General features: G+C 28.7%; 3 protein-coding genes across 6 annotated transcripts; 1 reads left to right on the top strand and 2 right to left on the bottom strand.

Moving 5' to 3' along the window:
* LOC118645318 lies at nt 1-768 on the top strand. The gene is made up of 2 exons (XM_036286190.1): nt 1-540; nt 752-768. The coding sequence occupies exons 1-2, from the start codon at nt 9-11 to the stop codon at nt 766-768; spliced, it is 549 nt and encodes a 182-aa protein (XP_036142083.1). The 5' UTR covers nt 1-8.
* Nucleotides 769-2481: 1713 nt separating this feature from the next.
* On the bottom strand, nt 2482-6971 carry LOC118645122. Of its 4 annotated transcripts, none has more exons than XM_036285597.1 (6): nt 6744-6970; nt 6167-6464; nt 5465-6097; nt 4275-4857; nt 3833-4165; nt 2482-3745 (listed from the first exon to the last, which is right to left on the bottom strand). In XM_036285597.1, exons 2-6 carry the CDS (start codon nt 6440-6442, stop codon nt 2583-2585), a joined length of 2988 nt encoding a protein of 995 aa, XP_036141490.1. In that variant the 5' UTR covers nt 6443-6464; nt 6744-6970; the 3' UTR covers nt 2482-2582. The 4 variants fall into 4 exon arrangements, with proteins under 4 accessions (XP_036141490.1, XP_036141492.1, XP_036141491.1 ...); XM_036285599.1 differs by having other exon boundaries at nt 2482-2660; nt 3528-3745; nt 5465-6464; nt 6744-6969; XM_036285598.1 differs by lacking the exon at nt 6167-6464 and having other exon boundaries at nt 5465-5878; nt 6744-6971.
* A 7365-nt stretch (nt 6972-14336) lies between these two features.
* On the bottom strand, nt 14337-18372 carry LOC118645103 (the record flags this gene model as incomplete). Its single annotated transcript, XM_036285515.1, has 2 exons — nt 14337-15027; nt 18056-18372. Coding segments are annotated over 2 exons (702 nt in total), but the record flags the coding sequence as incomplete, so codon positions are not given.
* Between the last annotated feature and the right edge of the window lie 459 nt (nt 18373-18831).

The following is an 18831-nucleotide window of genomic DNA, read 5'->3' as shown; positions in this document are numbered from 1 at the left end:
CAGGATTTATGGTTCATGATGTCGATTTAAAAAGATGGGCTTTACAAGCTCAAGAAGAAATAGGAAATGTAATTCCTATATTTAAAGCATCTCACAGCTGGATATCAAGATTCAAGAAATCCCACCGAATTGTTTCAAGAAAAGTTACAAAGTTTGTAACTAAAAGAACAGTGGAAGATTCTATTGATTTACAAAATTCAGCAAATAATTTTTTAAAAACAGTAAAACCACTTATTGAACAGTTTGGAGCAGAAAATGTTTATAATTTTGATCAAAGTAGTTTTCAATTAGAAATGCATTCTGGAAGATCATTGTTTCCTAAAGGAATAAAAAAAGTAGAGCGTATCGTACAATCTGTGTCATCAACAACCCATTCATACACGATACAACCAATAATATCATGTAATGGTAATTTGCTGTCACCTTTATTTATTGTTTTGAAAGAAGCTAACGGCGAATTTGGACCAAGAGTACAAGAAACTTTATTTAAACCAACAAATGTTATTGTAAAAGCATCGAAATCTGGTAAAATGACATCAGGTAATATAAATTTCCTTTTATAAGATTTTAGATTTTTAAATATTAATAATTTAAAAGAAATATAAATTTGGATAAACAATTACATAAAATTATATAATAAAATTAATCTCTGATACATAATCAATTATCATCTTTATGAAATTTTATATTTAATTTAACAATCTAATAACAATCATAAGAAAGTTATTAAATTAATTTATATTTGTTACAGATCATTTTAAAATGTAGTTAGAAGAAACTTATTTTCCAAACATTGGTTCTAATAGCGTTCTTCTTATCGATTCATGGACCGGACATTGTCTCAATATCATTTCGGATTTAACACCTTTAGATAAACATATTACTACTATGATTATACCGAAAGGTACTACAGGAAAAATACAACCAGATGTTTACGAATTTAGAATTTGGAAAAATTTTGCTAAAAGATTTTCAGATATAATTTTATTATTGGAATGTGATATAAATTTGCATGAACGAAATAATATAATAAAGTTGTAATCTTTGATACATAATCAATTGTCATCCCCGCGATATCATAACTTATTTAAATATTCGTGATTTAAAAGTGGTTATACGAACGAAAGACCACAGGAATTTGAAAATCCAGTAGAATTTAGTTTGGATGATACTTCAACAACATGTGATATCGAAGGTTGCAATAATGTAGCTATAGTAAAATATTCATGGTGCAAAAAATCATTATGTTTAAAACATTTCTTCGTTGAGTATCATTATTGCAATGAGTATAATGAGTAAATGATACAATACAAAATGTATAAATTTATTGTATAAATATTTAAAAATTATTTTATTAATAAATCTTTAGAAATGATTGTGATAATGTAAATCACAATCTTATTATGTAAATAAACAAAATATAAAAGCATAAGACCAAAAATAGCTTTAAGAAAATAATCACAAGATATTATAAAGAAATGATGTACAGAAATTAGTAAAATAAAAAAATTTACTAATTTTAAAGAGAAGTAATAAAAACCATTATAATTCTTAAATATTATTATTTATAATTTGTGATGCTAAAATCAATTATATAGATTTTTATTATATATCTTATCAAAATTATGTATAATCTTGTTTAGACGATAATTATTTGCGTATATGAGCACGGATAGCTTATATACGGAAATCTTTATAATTAATTCTTAAAAATGATATTTCGTAACATAACTTTAATATACATGGTTGAATTTAGAAAAAAGAAATCCTTTAATATAACAAAAAAAATTTTTTTTATTTAAAAAAAATAATAGTGGGGGGTGTTTTTGTTATACAAAAAAAATTTTTTTTTTTCTTTACAAATTTAAAGTACTCTTGAAACCGTACAACTTTTATTTAAAAATTTTTTTTTATCTTTTATACTTTCGATGATATTCGCTCCGAAAAAAAAAATTGTTTTTTTTTTCAAAGGGGTGTTTCACTCTCTAAATATAAAACTCTGCTCATAAAAAAAAATACGTGTCTCTTAGATTTGTGTGTTTGACAACATATTTCAAGAAAAATCAAATTGGCGTTGGACACTTGTGATACTTCCCTTGTCAGTATTTATTATTTGACACTTACGGACACATACGTCAAAGCGACTCTGCACCACAGATTATAAAAGTAAATAGATAATCAACTCCCATAGTTTGATCTGGAACAGTGTTTCGAACGCCACCTGGGCGAATATACATAGACAAACTAATATTCAATATGGCCGACCTCTAATATAGTATATATATATATTTATTAATATTTCTTAGAGAAATTTAATACCGTAGTTTTTATTTAGTTAGTAATATTTATTTGGAATATTTTAATTTTGGTGTATTAAAACATTACAAATAAATAATTAATTACTAACAAAATAAATACTTCGAGTATTAAATTTATACTTATATTAAATACTAAGGAATAATACAAATAAAAAGACAAAACTATTCTATATAATATTTTTATTTTTAAAGACATGCTTAGAAACATGTATTGACAGAACTTAAGAACAAATAACGTGCTATTAAAGCTATAAAATATAATATTTATATTTTTAATATTTTTTTATATCGACTTTGCTTCTTTTTATAAAGTTCAATTGCTTGTGTCAATATCATATTTGTTCCTAAATGTCTAGTATCTCGACCTGATAAAATTTTGTTAATTGTTTTACAAAAATTAAATAAATATAATCTTGTAATTTTTTGAATTACAGCTTTTTTTAATTCTATTTTATGTTGATTACATTTTAAAAAATCTAAATTTAATTTATCGTTCAAACGTGCCTGTAATAAGGCAGAAACGTTTCTACGAAAACATAATAAAGAAATATTTTGATTTAAAATATTATCGGCTTCAATAAATGCATATTTTAAAAAAGACATGGATGGATAAATTAATGACGGTTTTTCTTGTACATATTCTTTATAAGCTATCTCTGCATATTCTTCACATGTTGTGTCTGTCGCTAAAAGATTTTGTTTACATTCTGGACAATTTTTAAATTGTTTTAATGACAAAATCTTTTTTGCAATCCAGCCAGCAACATATACTTGACCATTTTTATGAGATGACTTGTGTACTATTGTTTCATGTGCAATTTGATGTGATTGAATATAATCTTCTTCTATTTCTTCTGTATTATTTTCGTGAGAAACGTTTGTCACAAATTGTTTTAATGTAAATAACAAATCACCATCATTTTTGTTTTCACAGTTAGAACCCATAGACTGTTTTGAAGTTAAATTATTGATTAAAAGTGTTTTAAACGACCCACAGAATTGACTACATGAAGGATTAATATTTCTGCGTCCATGGCTGCGAATCATGCCAAAAAAGTTTTCTAAAGGATCTTGATTAATATTTCGCGTTTTTAAAAATTGCATACCTGCGTTATTAGCTATTTTCCAAATTTTTCGAAATCCACGTAATGTAAAAATCCAATTTTTCAGTGATGGTATACATTTAACTGGTTGCTTAGTTTTTGGATCTACATACCGCATGTTGGATAATAATTTAATAGCATATGGCCAAAAATCATGATGTTTGCTATTTTCAGTTACTGCAACACGTAAAGGAGTTTCTGGACGCAAAGTGTGTGCGTTAACGGAATCAAAAACTTTGTTAAAAAAATCTAAAACTATTGCTGTATCATATCCTGCTTTGTTTGGTATTTGTAGCGGACCAATTTGTGAGTCGATAAATCCTCCTGCAAAGATAAATAAAGTACATATTAATATATTATGCAATTCAATAATAAATTAACAAAAGTAATAATTATCACTTATTCAATTACCTTTGATTTTGCTGTTGTATTCAATATAAGCTGATAATCTTGCACTAAAAATTTGAGCAGCACACTTAACTTTCATCTTTTTTATCTTTGATTTAATTACATGTTCATCAGTTAATCTTGGCAATTGACGATTTAATGTATTCGTGTTAATATCCATTTTATATGCTAATTCAATAATATCCCATGATGCTAACTGTCGTTCGTTTGTTTTTGTGTTCTTAGTTATATTAATTTCCAAATTTTTAAATAATAAATTATTGCGAATTCCTTTCAAAAGATGTGGTGGATCATAGATGGGAACAATATTTTGTCCAAAAAGTTCAACATTACCTCCTTAAAAAAATAAAAAATTATTTACGTATTATATATCGTTTAAGTATCAGTTTTGTTCTATGCACATGTTATTTATTATATATTATATAAAAATTAAAACAATACTTACGATCTTCTTGACCTGTTTGTATACATTTCCTTCTTGATTCCTCAAGAAGTTTATTAATACATGTCATATTTGGCCCTCCTTGGTCGCATACAGTTGTGATAATTGTTAAACCAGCTTGAGTTAATTTTTTTATAATTTCCTTGATACATCTTAATAGCTGTGCAGATTTTGTTTGACTTTTACAAAAATTATAACACAGTGGAATTTTCCATCCTTTCAGAACTCCTCGTGCCATAAAAACCAATACATGATCGGCTATCAATGATGTGCGTCTATGTCCCCAATCTTCAAAGCCAATTATTTTATCATCTAGTTGATCATATTGCAAATTGGCTTCTAACGACATCTCGTCCCACATTAAAATACATAATTTGTCTCTTTCATTCATTTCTGCAACATGCTGCTGAAGATGCTCAAAAATAAATTTATTAATTCCTGGTTGTAAAGAAATTGTCCGTAACAAACATTTGAGAGTTGTAGCACTTGGTAAAACAAATAATTTTGATAATAGTTTATAACAAGATCCTGATTGTTTATACAACGACAGTGCTAAAATTTTTTCATCAATCGTAAATCTTCTTCCCTATATACAAATAATAATAAAATAGTTTTCAAAAGTTTTTCTAATAAATATAAAATTTTCGTAATAATTGAATTTTTTTATGTAAAAATTTTTTTTGCATTTGCGCAAGTATATCTTTCACAAATAATAAAAAATTACAAATTTACACAGTAATACTATTTACAACAATAGACTTGAAGAATTACTACAATAGGCTAACACACATTTAGTAAAAAAAGAAAAAAATTACAAAAACATATTCAAAGGATAATCTGGTATCATATTGTAATAGATATCTATTATTGTGTGCTAGATATTTATTACAATATGCAATATTACAATAAATACCAAATATTTATTGCAATATGCTATAGGTATATATTGTCACTGTTCAGTCTATTTTTAAAATATAATTTTAGAATAATTTATTTTCTTCGTTTTTACAAAATGTATCTCACTATTGCAGCAAGTTTTCAACTATAATAAGATATAATATTATATCAAAGATTTACAATTAATTGTATGCTTTTGGTACGAAAGATATATTGCTCAAATATTTTGAACTTCGTTCTGGGCATGTTGCCTGTAACGATGATTTTAATTCATTAAATAATACTTTGAAATCTACCTTTGGAGAATAATTTGTGTTTCGTAATTGCATATTAAAAAATAATCTTTGCGTTGGAGTTAAACTATTAAACTGTTTACAAAATGGTGAATTTAATAACTTTTTGGCATCTTTCAAGCGTGTTTTATAATCTATTATTCGGCTTTTCATTCGGTTTCTTTCTTTCGCTAACATTATAGCTTTCTTATATATTTTCTGTGCTTTAGGTGTTAAATGGCATTGTCTTGTAACGGATTCAAGAATATTTCTTGAGTTTCTTGATGTACTTGGACAATTAACTGTGTTATTTGTGATATTATTTTGATCATTTTGCAATGGATTCTTTTCTGCACATAGAAAATTACTTGTAAAAATCTCATTAGATTGATTACTTTCTTGAGATTGTGAATGTAATTCAGTTGTAGTTGATCCTGTCTGTAAATGTAACTCAGCTGTACTTATCTCAGATTGTGAATGTTGCTCAGTTATATTTGGTTCTAACTGTAAATGCAACTCAATTGTATTTGTCTCAGGTTGTAAATGTTGCTCGGTTATATTTATATCATTCACTTCTGTATTAACTGTTTGCGTATTATATATATTTTCAATAGGTACTGCATTATGTGAATGTTGCTCAGTTGTATTTTGTCCAGACTGTAAATACAACTCAGTTATATTTGTTTCAGATTGTGAATGTTGCTCACTTATATTTATATCATTTACCTCTATGTTAACTGTATGCATATAACTTATATTTACTCTAGGTACTGAATTATGCTTCAGTCTTCGACGATTTAAAGAGTAAATATAATCTTCAGGCAAAAAATGTAAGTGGCATACTCTGTATTTTGTTAATTCTTCTGATGATAAATTTAAAAGAATACTATTGTTTACAATTTCTTTCCACTTTTGTGATAACTTTGGATTCTTTGGAAAAAAATGACCAGGAGCCTTTGAATTAGATTTACAGCCTGGTACAATACAAATCCATTCAACCATGATTAAAATTGAAAACTGCAAACTAAAAATAAAAGAATCTTAAAAATTATGTCTTTATTATCTTTAGGCACACGTGCACAAATAATTATTGTGTTTTTATAATCTGACAGACATTGCAAAAAATTGTACTTATAAAATTAGCACAAATTCTGTTTACAAAAATATATGCAAAACATTTTATTAAAATATAAAATTGATATGTAAAATATAAAACTATACTACTAAAACTAACATAACCTCTATTATCGATTACCTCTATTATCTGTGATATTTTTATTTTTATATTTCATATGCAACTTACCTTATCAGATAATATTGTTGATATTCTTTATACACGTTCCACACGCACTTTATACCAATTTCTTTTTTTCTATTGTAAATTAAAAATCTTCACAAGAGATATCCGTAATATATATCACGTTCTGATCACAAATCTAAGTTCTGACCGTTAAAGTGATATAAGCGCCACCTGGCCGAATATACCAGAATGAACTAACGCGGCCTGAAATTTCAGATAGGAGTTGACCGTGCATGCTCTGCACACTCGGATTTACTATTTCGACAGTGTTACTAACCTGCGGAAATTAAAATTGTATTGCCTAGAGAATTTTGCTGGTATCAACATTTTCCATCTAGTTTGTCGAGAAAAAGTCGTGTAACACAAGTACATAAAAAATCTTGCCGCATGACGCAAACTTCACTGCGCAAATGTCACGGCCGCTACTAATAAACTTTATCTGAAATTTAGCTGTCAAATTCACTTTCAGTTGAAATATCTCAGAAACTAAAATTATAATCAAAAATCTAATAGCAATTTTATTATATAATATTAATATGAGCTTCTGATTGCGACCAGTCCGATTAAAATTGGTACACTCAATTCTGAGATCTCGAGCTCTCTTGCGCGAAAAAGCTCACTTGAATTATTTTCCTTAGATTCACAATACACACACACGTAAAGCCAGTGTGCCGTTCAAGGGGCTTCACAATGTGCCTACATACAATTTTATAAAACTAAAATAAAATTATTTCGTAATGTAAGTGGTGAATATTGGTACACGAAAGAAATATAATAAACTTGATAATCCTGAGATGTCGAGATTTCTTGCGCAAAAAAGTTCACTTGAGTTATTTTTTACAGATTCACATGTACACACACACACACACACACACACACACACACACAAAGCCAATTTGTCGTTCAAGGGACTTCACAATGTGCCTGCACACAATTTTATAAAACCAAATTATATAAAAAATTATTTTATAATGTAACGCAAAAAAAGTCTAATAAGTTAATAAAAATGAAATAAATATATAACATAAACAAATACATGATATATATGTAAATGTTAAAAATATTAATAATAAAATATTAAAAATTAATAAAATTACAAGCTTCTAAATATTCAAGCTATAATTACAATTATATATGTATAATATATGTATAATATATATTTATGTGTAATATATACGCATATACATATATACATATGTGTGTGTGTGTGTGTGTGTGTGTGTGTGTGTGTGTGTGTGTGTGTGTGTGTGTGTGTGTGTGTGTGTGTGTGTGTGTGTGTGTGTGTGTGTGTGTGTGTGTGTGTGTGTGTGTGTGTGTGTGTACGTAATGTAAGTAATAAATATTGGTACGCAAAAAATTTAATAAAAATAATAAAAATAAAATAAATAAATAATAATAACTTAAACAAATAATATGCATAATATATATGTAATAAATGTCAAAAATATTGATTAAAACATTAATAAAATTACAAGATTATTTACAAAAAGGAGTGAAATTTCATCAAAAAGCCTTTAAAGGTAAAAAAGGTACGCCAAGTACATAATAAACGAGTGCTTTTCAAACTAAATTTGAGATCAATACAGTTAGTCAAAAAATTGGGCATGCCCGATTCGTTAAAACGCAATGACCCATCAATGTTATACAATATGAAAATTATTTGTACGAATAGAATAATAAAAAATAATAACCTATCAAAAACTTTACAAAGCTAAAAAAGATATGTCAAGTATATAAACGCATTCAAAAATGGTTCTTAAAGCCATCGCACATGAATTTCCGTAACCATAAACATATAAGCTTAAGAACCAATCAGGAAATAGCTAAAATAAAAACACTTTTATTATATAAATCGGATGTAAGCGATCCATTAAGCTTATTTAGAAATCAATCAATTCAGTCGTTATTGAGAATCCGATAATTACGGTCTCCTCGCAAACGACGTCTCGCGTAAAAGAAGCACGATGGTGCCTCGCTGCGCGTACACTTGGCGCGAGGCACTACCGTGCCTCTTGATAGATCTGGGCAGCGATCATGTAACTTTTTCCTTAAGGTGGAAACGTGAAAAGTAAAAAGTTTCATGTAACTGTCTCTTTCTATTGGTGTTGAATAGAAAGAGACAGTAGCTTAAAATTTTTCACTTTTCACGTTTTCGCCCTAAGGGAAAAATTACACGATCGATACCCTGAACACCTCAGTAACATTAGAAATAGCTGTAAACTTAAACATAAGATAAATTCCAATCGATTGAACTTTTTATTTACAAAAAATTGATAACACAGAAAAAAAAAGTAATATAGCCAATGACATATGTGATTGCGGGCTGCCAACTATAATAATAATATTTGCTATTAATGCAAGTACAATATTGATACTGCAATAACATATCTTATTGAATATATTACTTTTTTTCAGTGTATATGTGTATATGTACATGAGTGATTGCTACTAAAAAGTTGTGGCACATCTTTATTTTATTCGATTTATGGTCATTGCATTGAGATGTGTATACATACATATATCTGATTTATGTATAATAATTTAATATTTAATAATATTAAAGTACGTATATTTATATGTAATTTGAGTGATTGCGTAAACATTTTTTTATTATAATACGGATCTGTTTTGCACAAAAGTATAAATCTAATTATTAATGATTATTTCGAATACGGGTTCCACCTCAAACATCGATAAATTTATGTTCATTCGACGCGTTTTGACACGAAACGAAAGAATCTGGCAAAAAATGTGGCAGTCTGCTTCGTGAAACAAAATATTAATTGTTAAAGTTGATGACTTGACAAATTATAAAATAACTAAAGCTTTAGTTATAACTGTTTGTAGTTTTGGTTAAAACAGAATATATTTTCTGCTTTAACCAATTATAAATACAAAAAGTACAATATATTTTGGTTAAAGTAAAGAATAATACTTTGCATTGAACTGTTTGTGCTTTTGGTTGAATTTATTTTGTCAGTATGACAGGTTTCATGACCTGTCAAGTGTCAACTTTAACAATTAATATATCTTGTTTCACAAGACAGACTGCCGCAGTTTTTTGCCAGATTCTTTTATTTCTTGTCAAAACGCGTCGACTGAGCATAATTTAATCGATATTGGAAGTGAAGTCCGTATTCTAAATAATTACTCTACTTATACATACATATGCTTTATAAAATACATGTTATATATTATATAACAATCTATATGTATTTTTTCATTTTTTTTAACTATTGTTATAGTTACTTATTAGTATCTGCGAATAGAAATGGAACATGAATATGCGAAAACATTTTCAAATAACGATGAAGTTAACATTGCATTACAAAATAAAAATAACGAGAATATCAATATCATAGTCGATCCAGGAGATTCCTTATTAATCAAGCGACGCGGTAGCGGCGCGACGCCAAGTACATAAAGAATTTTGCTGCATAATGCAAATGATGCAAACTTCACTGCGCAAATGTCACGCCGCTACTAACAAGGGAACCTCGCGAACTCGAAAATTCTGATTTTAATGAAACTTGACATAAATGTAGAGGGGGTAAATACATGAATTTAGAAATTTATTGTAGCTGCCCATAAACGGTTTAAAGGGGTGAAACCACCCTTCAAAAATTGAGACATTTTTCGTTTTCTCGATATATCTCGTAAACTAAACAAAATATTAAAAAATGTTTTATACAAAAGTTTTACAATAAAAGTACTTCTATCTAACTACAGTAATTAAATTAAAAAAAAAATTTTTTTTAAACAATTGTTTTTTAATTTTTGAAATAAAAATTTTTTTTCAAAATTTTATTAATGTAGTTAGATAGAGATATTGTTACCATAAAACTTTTGTATAAAACATTTTTTGATATCTCCAATACTTTTCGAGATATATCGGAAAAAGCAAAAATCTGCTCTACGTTATGCACTGAAAAAAGCATAAGAGAATGCGATAGCACCGCGACGGAGAGCGTTAAAAAATATTTTAAAGAAATTTTTTATTAAGGTTTATTTATGATATTGAATATAATATAAAATACTAAAAATATAATAAAATAAAGTAATATAGAATAATAATATTTTGTATAATATAATAATATGTAATATAATATAATAATGTCGCACGTGAATGCATGCTGATGTGAGTGAGAGAGAAAGAGTAAATAATATTAATATAATATAGTAATATAATAATATAATATAATATAAAATATTTATATCCAGACTTCTTGGTGCGGATCCATTAGCGGTGACATGCCAGAGAGTCGACGCAGACCGACGACATCTGCCAATCCAAATCGGCCATATGATTTGTCAATTAAGGCATTATTTCGCTCTCTATCGATCTTGCAAAAGTATCGCGTCCAAAATCTTTTTCTTATATTGATAAATCCATGTATGTGGATGTTATAGAGATATATCCATGTCTAGATACAAAATTAACATATTTTAGTGTGGCATTATACATTGAACAACAATATACTTTAAATCAGGGTAATGAAAATGCAAATTAAAAAATAATGCATTACTTATTAATTTTTTAATAAGTAATTATTTCTTTACTCATTAATTATTAAAACAATAATGCGTAATGAAAAAACTCGCATTAATTATTTCAAAAGTAATGCGTAATAAAAAAAAATCGCATTACTTATTACAAAAGTAATGCGTAATGAAAAAAAATCGCATTACTTATTTCAAAAGTAATGCGTAATGAAAAATATCGTATTACTTATTTCAAAAGTAATGCGCAATGAAAAATATCGCATTACTTATTTCCAGTGTTGTAATAGATCATTAAATAAATAATCTAGATCAGATCAAGATCTTTATCAAAATATTAAATCTAGATCAGATCACAGATCATTTTTCATACATTTGATCTAGATCATAGATTACATTAATTTTGATCTAGATCGAAGATCGTTTCTTTTTTTTACTTGACAATTTGGTAGGAGTAGAAATCGAAGTTTTTTAAGCTTCTTTAATAGGCTTTTAGGAATCTCCCAGAAATCTTCTTTAATGGATCCAGACAAAGAAGTCTGGATATAAATATTTTATATTATATTATATTATTATATTACTATATTATATTAATATTATTTACTCTTTCTCTCTCACTCACATCAGCATGCATTCACGTGCGACATTATTATATTATATTATTACATATTATTATATTATACAAAATATTATTACTTTATATTACTTTATTTTATTATATTTTTAGTATCTTATATTATATTCAATATCATAAATAAACCTTAATAAAAAATTACTTTAAAATATTTCTTAACGCTCTCTGTCGCGGTGCTATTGCATTCTCTCATGCTTTTTTCAGTGCATAACGTAGAGCAGATTTTTGCTTTTTCCGATATATCTCGAAAAGTATTGAAGATATCAAAAAATGTTTTATACAAAAGTTTTATGGTAACAATACCTCTATCTAACTACATTAATAAAATTTAAAAAAAATTTTTTTTTTTTCAAAAATTAAAAAACAATTGTTTAAAAAAAATTTTTTTTTTTAATTTAATTACTGTAGTTAGATAGAAGTACTTTTATTGTAAAACTTTTGTTTAAAACATTTTTTAATATTTTGTTTAGTTTACGAGATATATCGAGAAAACAAAAAATGTCTCAATTTTTGAAGGGTGGTTTCACCCCTTTAAACCGTTTATGGGCAGCTACGATAAATTTCTAAATTCATGTATTTACCCCCTCTACATTTATGCTAAGTTTCATTAAAATCAGAATTTTCGAGTTCGCGAGGTTCCCTTGTAAGCTTTATCTGGAATTTAGATGTCAAATTCACTTTCAGTTAAAATATCTCAGAAACTAAAATCATAATCAAAAATCTAATGGCAATTTTGTTATATAATATTGATGTCAGCTTTTGATTGCGACCACTCCGATTAAAATTGGTACACTCATTTTTGAGATTTCGTAATCTCTTGCGCGAAAAAGCTCACTTGGATCACTTGGATATTTTCCACAGATCACATGTACACACACACGTAAAGCCAGTTTGTTGTTCAAGGGGCTTCACAATGTTCCTACATACAATTTTATAAAATTAAAATAAAATTATTTTGTAATGTAAGTGGTGAATATTGGTACACGAAAAAATATAATAAACTTGATAATTCTAAGATCTTGTGATCTCTTGCGCAAAAAAGCTCACTTGAGTTATTTTCCACGCATTCACATATACATGCACACACACACCCAAAGCCGGTTTGTCCTTCAAGGGGCTTCACAATGTGCCTACATATAATTTTATAAAATTAAAATAAAAATTATTTCGTAATATATGTGGTAAATATTGGTATGCAAAAAAATATAATAAACTTAATAATTCTGTGATCTTGAGATTTCTTGCGCGAAAAAGCTTATTTGAGTTATTTTCTACAAATTTACATGTACATGCACACACACACGCAAAGCCGGTGTGTCCTTCAAGGGGCTTCACAATGTGCTTACATATAATTTTATAAAACTAAACATATAAAAAATTATTTTATGATATAAATAGTGAATTTGGTATGCGAGAAAAGTATAATAAGTTAACAAAAATAAAATTAATATATAACATAAACAAATACATAATATATGTGTAAATGTCAAAAATATTAATATAAAAATTAATAATAAAATTACAACGTCTGAATGTAAGTGATATTATTAGTACACGAAAAAATTTAATAAAATTAATAAAAATAAAATAAATAAATAATAATAACAAATAATATACATAATATATATGTAATAAATGTCGAAAATATTAATAAAAAATTTTTATCTGTCAATGCAAATAAGTATAAAAATATTAGTACAATCTTTTATCACGGTGAAAATATAATAGATGGACATTACACAAACATGATATGTACTAAAAGCGCAAAATGGATGTTAATAAATGATTTAAGTATAAAGAAATGCAATTGGCCTTGAAATGCTAAAAATGCATTCATATTTTTTGCAAAACAAATAAAATAAAATAAATTATGGAAAATATATACATATATATCAAATTAACACATTAAAAAATATGTATATAATAAAACTTAATGTAATTAAAAAAAAGAAGTAACTCTTTAAGTTTTACAAAAAGGAGTAAAATCCCTTAAAAAAACCTTAAAAAGGTAAAAAAGATACGCCAAGTACATAAACGCGTGCTTTCCAAAATAAATTTGAGATCAATACAGTTAGCCAAGTATATTTTAAAAGACTTAAAGAAGTTTAATAAACATCTATTTAAAAATTGCTTAAACGGGCTTGATGATTAAATGATTAAAATCAACCAACGGAATTATAGTGAAGCAAAAACTTGGCGTGCCCGGCTCGTATTTTTTCTGAATTTCCAAGGCTCTATGTTATTGATATTGATAAATATATATACAAGAATACAATTAATGTGACTCGGATATTGCTTTACTATCTGTCAATTTCTGCTTTATTATATGTTATCACTTATATTCCCATTTTTCACATAATTTTTGAATAGAACCATTTTTGAATGCGTTTATATACTTGACATATATACTTGACATATCTTTTTTAACTTTGTGAAGTTTTTCATAAGTTATTATTTTTTTTATTATTTTATTCGTACAAATAATTTTCATATTGTATAACATTGATCATTTTAAGTCGAGCGTTTTAAGCCGGGCATGCCAAGTTTTTGCTTCACTATAATCCCGTTGGTTGATTTTAATCATTTAATCATCAAGCCCGTTTAAGCAATTTTTAAATAGATGAGAGAAAAGGTCTCATAAAATTTGTTGATAATGGAAATGCTTCGTCTCCAATAAAAAAATATTAAGTTAATTTATCACTTCCTGGTAGTTTAACTTTTCCTTTTGGCACATTCAATTTTCCTTCTTTAAGAGATTTTTCAAATTCTTATTCAGAAAATATGCTTGCATCATTTTGACTACCATAGAATCCAACATCAACTAAGGTAAATTTATAATTGTAATCGCAAACAGCCATTAATACTACACTAAATGTTTTTTTATAATTATAGTATAAACTACCAGATTGTAAAGGAGCTCGAATAATGCAATATTTGCCATCAACTGAACCAAGACAATTTGGAAAATTCCAATTATCAAGAAATCCTGTACTTATTTTTTTATATTCAGTTTCAGATGGCAGCTGCACAAAACAAGGTAATAACACATTTACAATAGCTTCAGTAGTTTCTTTTATAATAGCATATGCTGTTGATTCTCCAATACGATATGCTAGTGCTATGGATAGTATATGATCTCCTGTTGCTAGGTATCTGAAATTATATAAATATATTGTGAGGGTAACTAAATGGATTTCGCTTGACCGAGTTAGGCACTGCACATAACTTTATTTCACACAAATGAGTTACATAAACGAGAGCTGTTTCGCACGCGTCCACACGCGTCTTCCATGGCTGCGTTCCGTTTCAACGCATGATGCGCATAATGCATTTGTTCATCCTTGTTTAACGTTTGACAAACAACAAGGATGAACGATGCATCATGCGTATTATGCGTGAAACGGAACGCACCCCATGGGTGCCGGTCCACGTGGCTCTGCCCCCTCTCCGTCTGTGGATCGCGCGTGCGCTGTTGGAATAGGTCTTACAATATAATATATACATATGTATACATATTGTTACGTTCGGGTGTGTTTTCGCGTGCCTGAAATCGCGCGCGGTAAGTCAGGCGCGCGAGCCGTGTTTCATACCCGTACAGTTGCGCGTAAGAACGAGAAAGAGAGAGTGTGTGTTCGCAAGGAAAGGGAGCTTGCGAGACGTCGCGGTGTCGCTAGCCGAGCGGTAATACCGCGGCACCGGGAGAAGGAAAAAAAAATAAATAAAGATGAAAGAAAAAAGAATACATGAAATTTCTTTTTATTCGCTAATCGTGAGGTTTATTCATATGTCTTGGATACGATAGATATCTTTCCAATTTCTTTATAGTATATGTAGGCTGGGAGAGTGGAAGAGGTGGGATCCACCGGACGATTATATCTTGTTGGTGGTTCCGCATTAGCTGGGACGGGTTTTTTGTGGCTGACGCGTCGGGAGTGCTCTGGAGATTTAGTAGTCGTCTCGGGGAGAACTTGCGGGGGCGGATTCTTCTTGGGGATTACCAGGGCTCCCGTTTTAGTCCGCTTCAAAATGTTCACGGTTTCGTCGGCGCGGATTTTGGAGCTGGGAAGGCGCGCAAGGTCAGGAGCGTATGTTGGTGGAGCCCGCGTCGGTCCCTGAGGCGTAGGGTCCTCGGTTTCTGAGGGAGACAAGGGCTCCTCGATGTACCCTTGTTTAAAAACGGAAGGGTCAAACTCGCCGCCCTGATAAATCTGGCGCCGTAGCCTTTTTATTTGGTGGGCCTTTCCGGCTCAACGTCCCCTGCGTTTTCGGGCCATCTAGTATAATGAGCCATTTTTATATATTTATATATATATACATATATATATATAAAGAAAAGAAAAGAAAAAGAGAGTACGCGGGGGCGGAAATCAAGAAAAAGATAAAAGGATGCGGTGATCCCTTTTCTTTTGTGGGCACCCGGGATAGGTGGGAGGATCGACAAGCAATGCTATTAAGTTGTGGGCTGAGAAAAGAGAGAGAGAGAGAGAGAGAAAGTGGTTTGGACTCCAACTGAAAAGAATCGCCCTCAGGGAGGCGTCAATTCAGGGGGAGGAATCGGTGTAAGGATGCCGAAGCTGCCCTCAAAGAGGCGTCTCACTGACTCAAGGAAAGAACGAAGGGTTGTTGCATTGCCGGGGGTTTAAAATGGATTAAGCTGATGGGAGTATTCACAAAATAATGATGTAAAAGATTTCAATATAAGTATTCTTTTGATTAATGCGCGTGCGTGGTACCGAAAGAAAATAAGTTTACGTACACACGGAACATTACAAAAAAAAAAAAAGAAAAGAAAAGAAAAAATGTGATTTACTTATTAAATTTTAATTCACTCACTTATGTGCACTATATAACAAATACGAAATTTATATAAAAAGAATTTTCGTAGCACCGTTTAGGCGAGAACAATTCGCGGAAAAGAGGCTAAATGCATGCGGCGGGGGGGTCGACTCACTCGCGCAGAGACTAAGAAATTAGTTCGTGGAAATAATCGATAAATAGATAAAATTTACCTTTAAATTCCGCGAGTTTGCTCGAAGAAGGCACTTCCTGGTGATTCCTTATAATTTTGCTGATGTGTTATAGTCACTGTCGTCACGTCGTGTCTGTTCGTCCGTCTACGAGAAAACGAATAATCTCACGATCTTTTATTTTTGCTTTCTTAGTGAAAATGCGCGAATGAATTGATTTACTATAAGCAAGTCTAAACCGACGAGTCGAAAAAGAGAAGAGCTTATTGAATGAATCTATTTACTGTAAGTAAGTCTAAGATCGACGAGTCGGATCAGAGAAAAACTCTGCGGTGCCAGGATTTCGCAGGTTTATATATGATTGGTTTGGTGACCCCGCAGGGTGCGAGGGGATTTCAGCCCTCGGGACCCGGTCGGAGTTATTCTTGTGATTTTCATGTTTCACGCGCATGTACTCGCTAGGTACTCATATTTAGCGCGTGATACATGATTCACTGTGCAAATATCGTAACTCCTTGCTAATAAATAATATTCTTCTGAATATATTAGAATTTAAGGGGAGAAGAAAATTAATATTTGAAATATAACTTGTGTTTTTAAGAATACACACACACACACACACACACATATACACGCGCACACACACATATATATATATATATATATATATATGCGCACACATGCCTTCGTACTATACACAATTTGATGTATTTGTTTGTGGCCAGAGCAGGCAGCCTCGCCCATGCATCCAGTCATGGGCCCATTGTGGCGTGTGGCGCGTATTTTGGCGCTGAACGTAACAATATAATTCTTATTTTTATTAAAAATAAATTATTTATAGCCATAACTATTTTAACAAATTGGAATTTATTATATTGTATTTTATTTATAAAAAAACGTACAAAAATTATATCTACTACACTGTATTGTACTGTACTGTAATTACACTAACATTTTATTAAAATATTACATATTTTATAATGTCAACAACAGTTTAATGTGCTTAAAGTATAATTTTAAAAAATGTAACATTTTAATAACTTTAGTAGTAACATTAATATGATATAATCAATATAATAAACGATAAATATACTTTGAATCTAAAGATATATATTATTTTAGTATTTTTGGATTTTAAAAAATAAATGTTTGAAGTTATAACAATACCTCATTTTGAGTTATTTACAAAAATATGTAGATTTATAGTAACATACCTAAGTGTTACAGACAAACGTAATTCAGGTGGTAAAGCTCTCCAATGATGTTTCTGAAGTTTTAAAGATATCATTTCTAATAACATGTAAAATGTATCTACTGTCATTCTAGTGTAGCAGAAAAACATTATACTATCATCTTTTAGTTCTTGAAATAATGCAAGATAATCTTCTTGTTGAATTCTATTTTCATTGATAAGTCTCACCCAAAATCTTCTTTTACGTCGGTTTCTCTTCCATGCAATGCATAGTGTACACCATCGAATAATTGTTAAAAGAAATTTAGTATCTTTCCAAATGTCTATCTCTATAAATAAATTTGTTTAATTATTAATGTTAAATAATTATTTACATAATATAATTTTAATATCATAATTTTTTTTTATTTAACGTACCATCAACTTAACGTAGGTTCGTCCTTTGACACATATCCCAGATAGCAAAAAATATTTATAAAATATTTATGAAATATTTGTAAGAATAAAGGATAAATATTTATGATAAATATTTTGAACATATTTTTATGTCCAAGTTTGTCAGGTATAAAAAAAATTATGATAAACATTTATGAAAATATTTAAAACAAATATTTATACCATTATTATCAAAGAATATAAAAAATATTTCAAATTCATATACCATAAATATTTTTCAGTACATTTTAAAAATATATTTTATATATTGTTGATAATAATTTTTGTATTATTTCTAAATAGTTTATGAAAATAATTATATAATCTTTAAAAAATATTTTTTGAAAATAAATTTGTAAAATA

The sequence above is a fragment of the Monomorium pharaonis genome, chromosome 4, assembly GCF_013373865.1.
Source record: "Monomorium pharaonis isolate MP-MQ-018 chromosome 4, ASM1337386v2, whole genome shotgun sequence".
Taxonomy (NCBI): Eukaryota; Metazoa; Arthropoda; class Insecta; order Hymenoptera; family Formicidae; genus Monomorium; species Monomorium pharaonis.
This window is presented reverse-complemented; position numbering and strand designations above follow the sequence as displayed.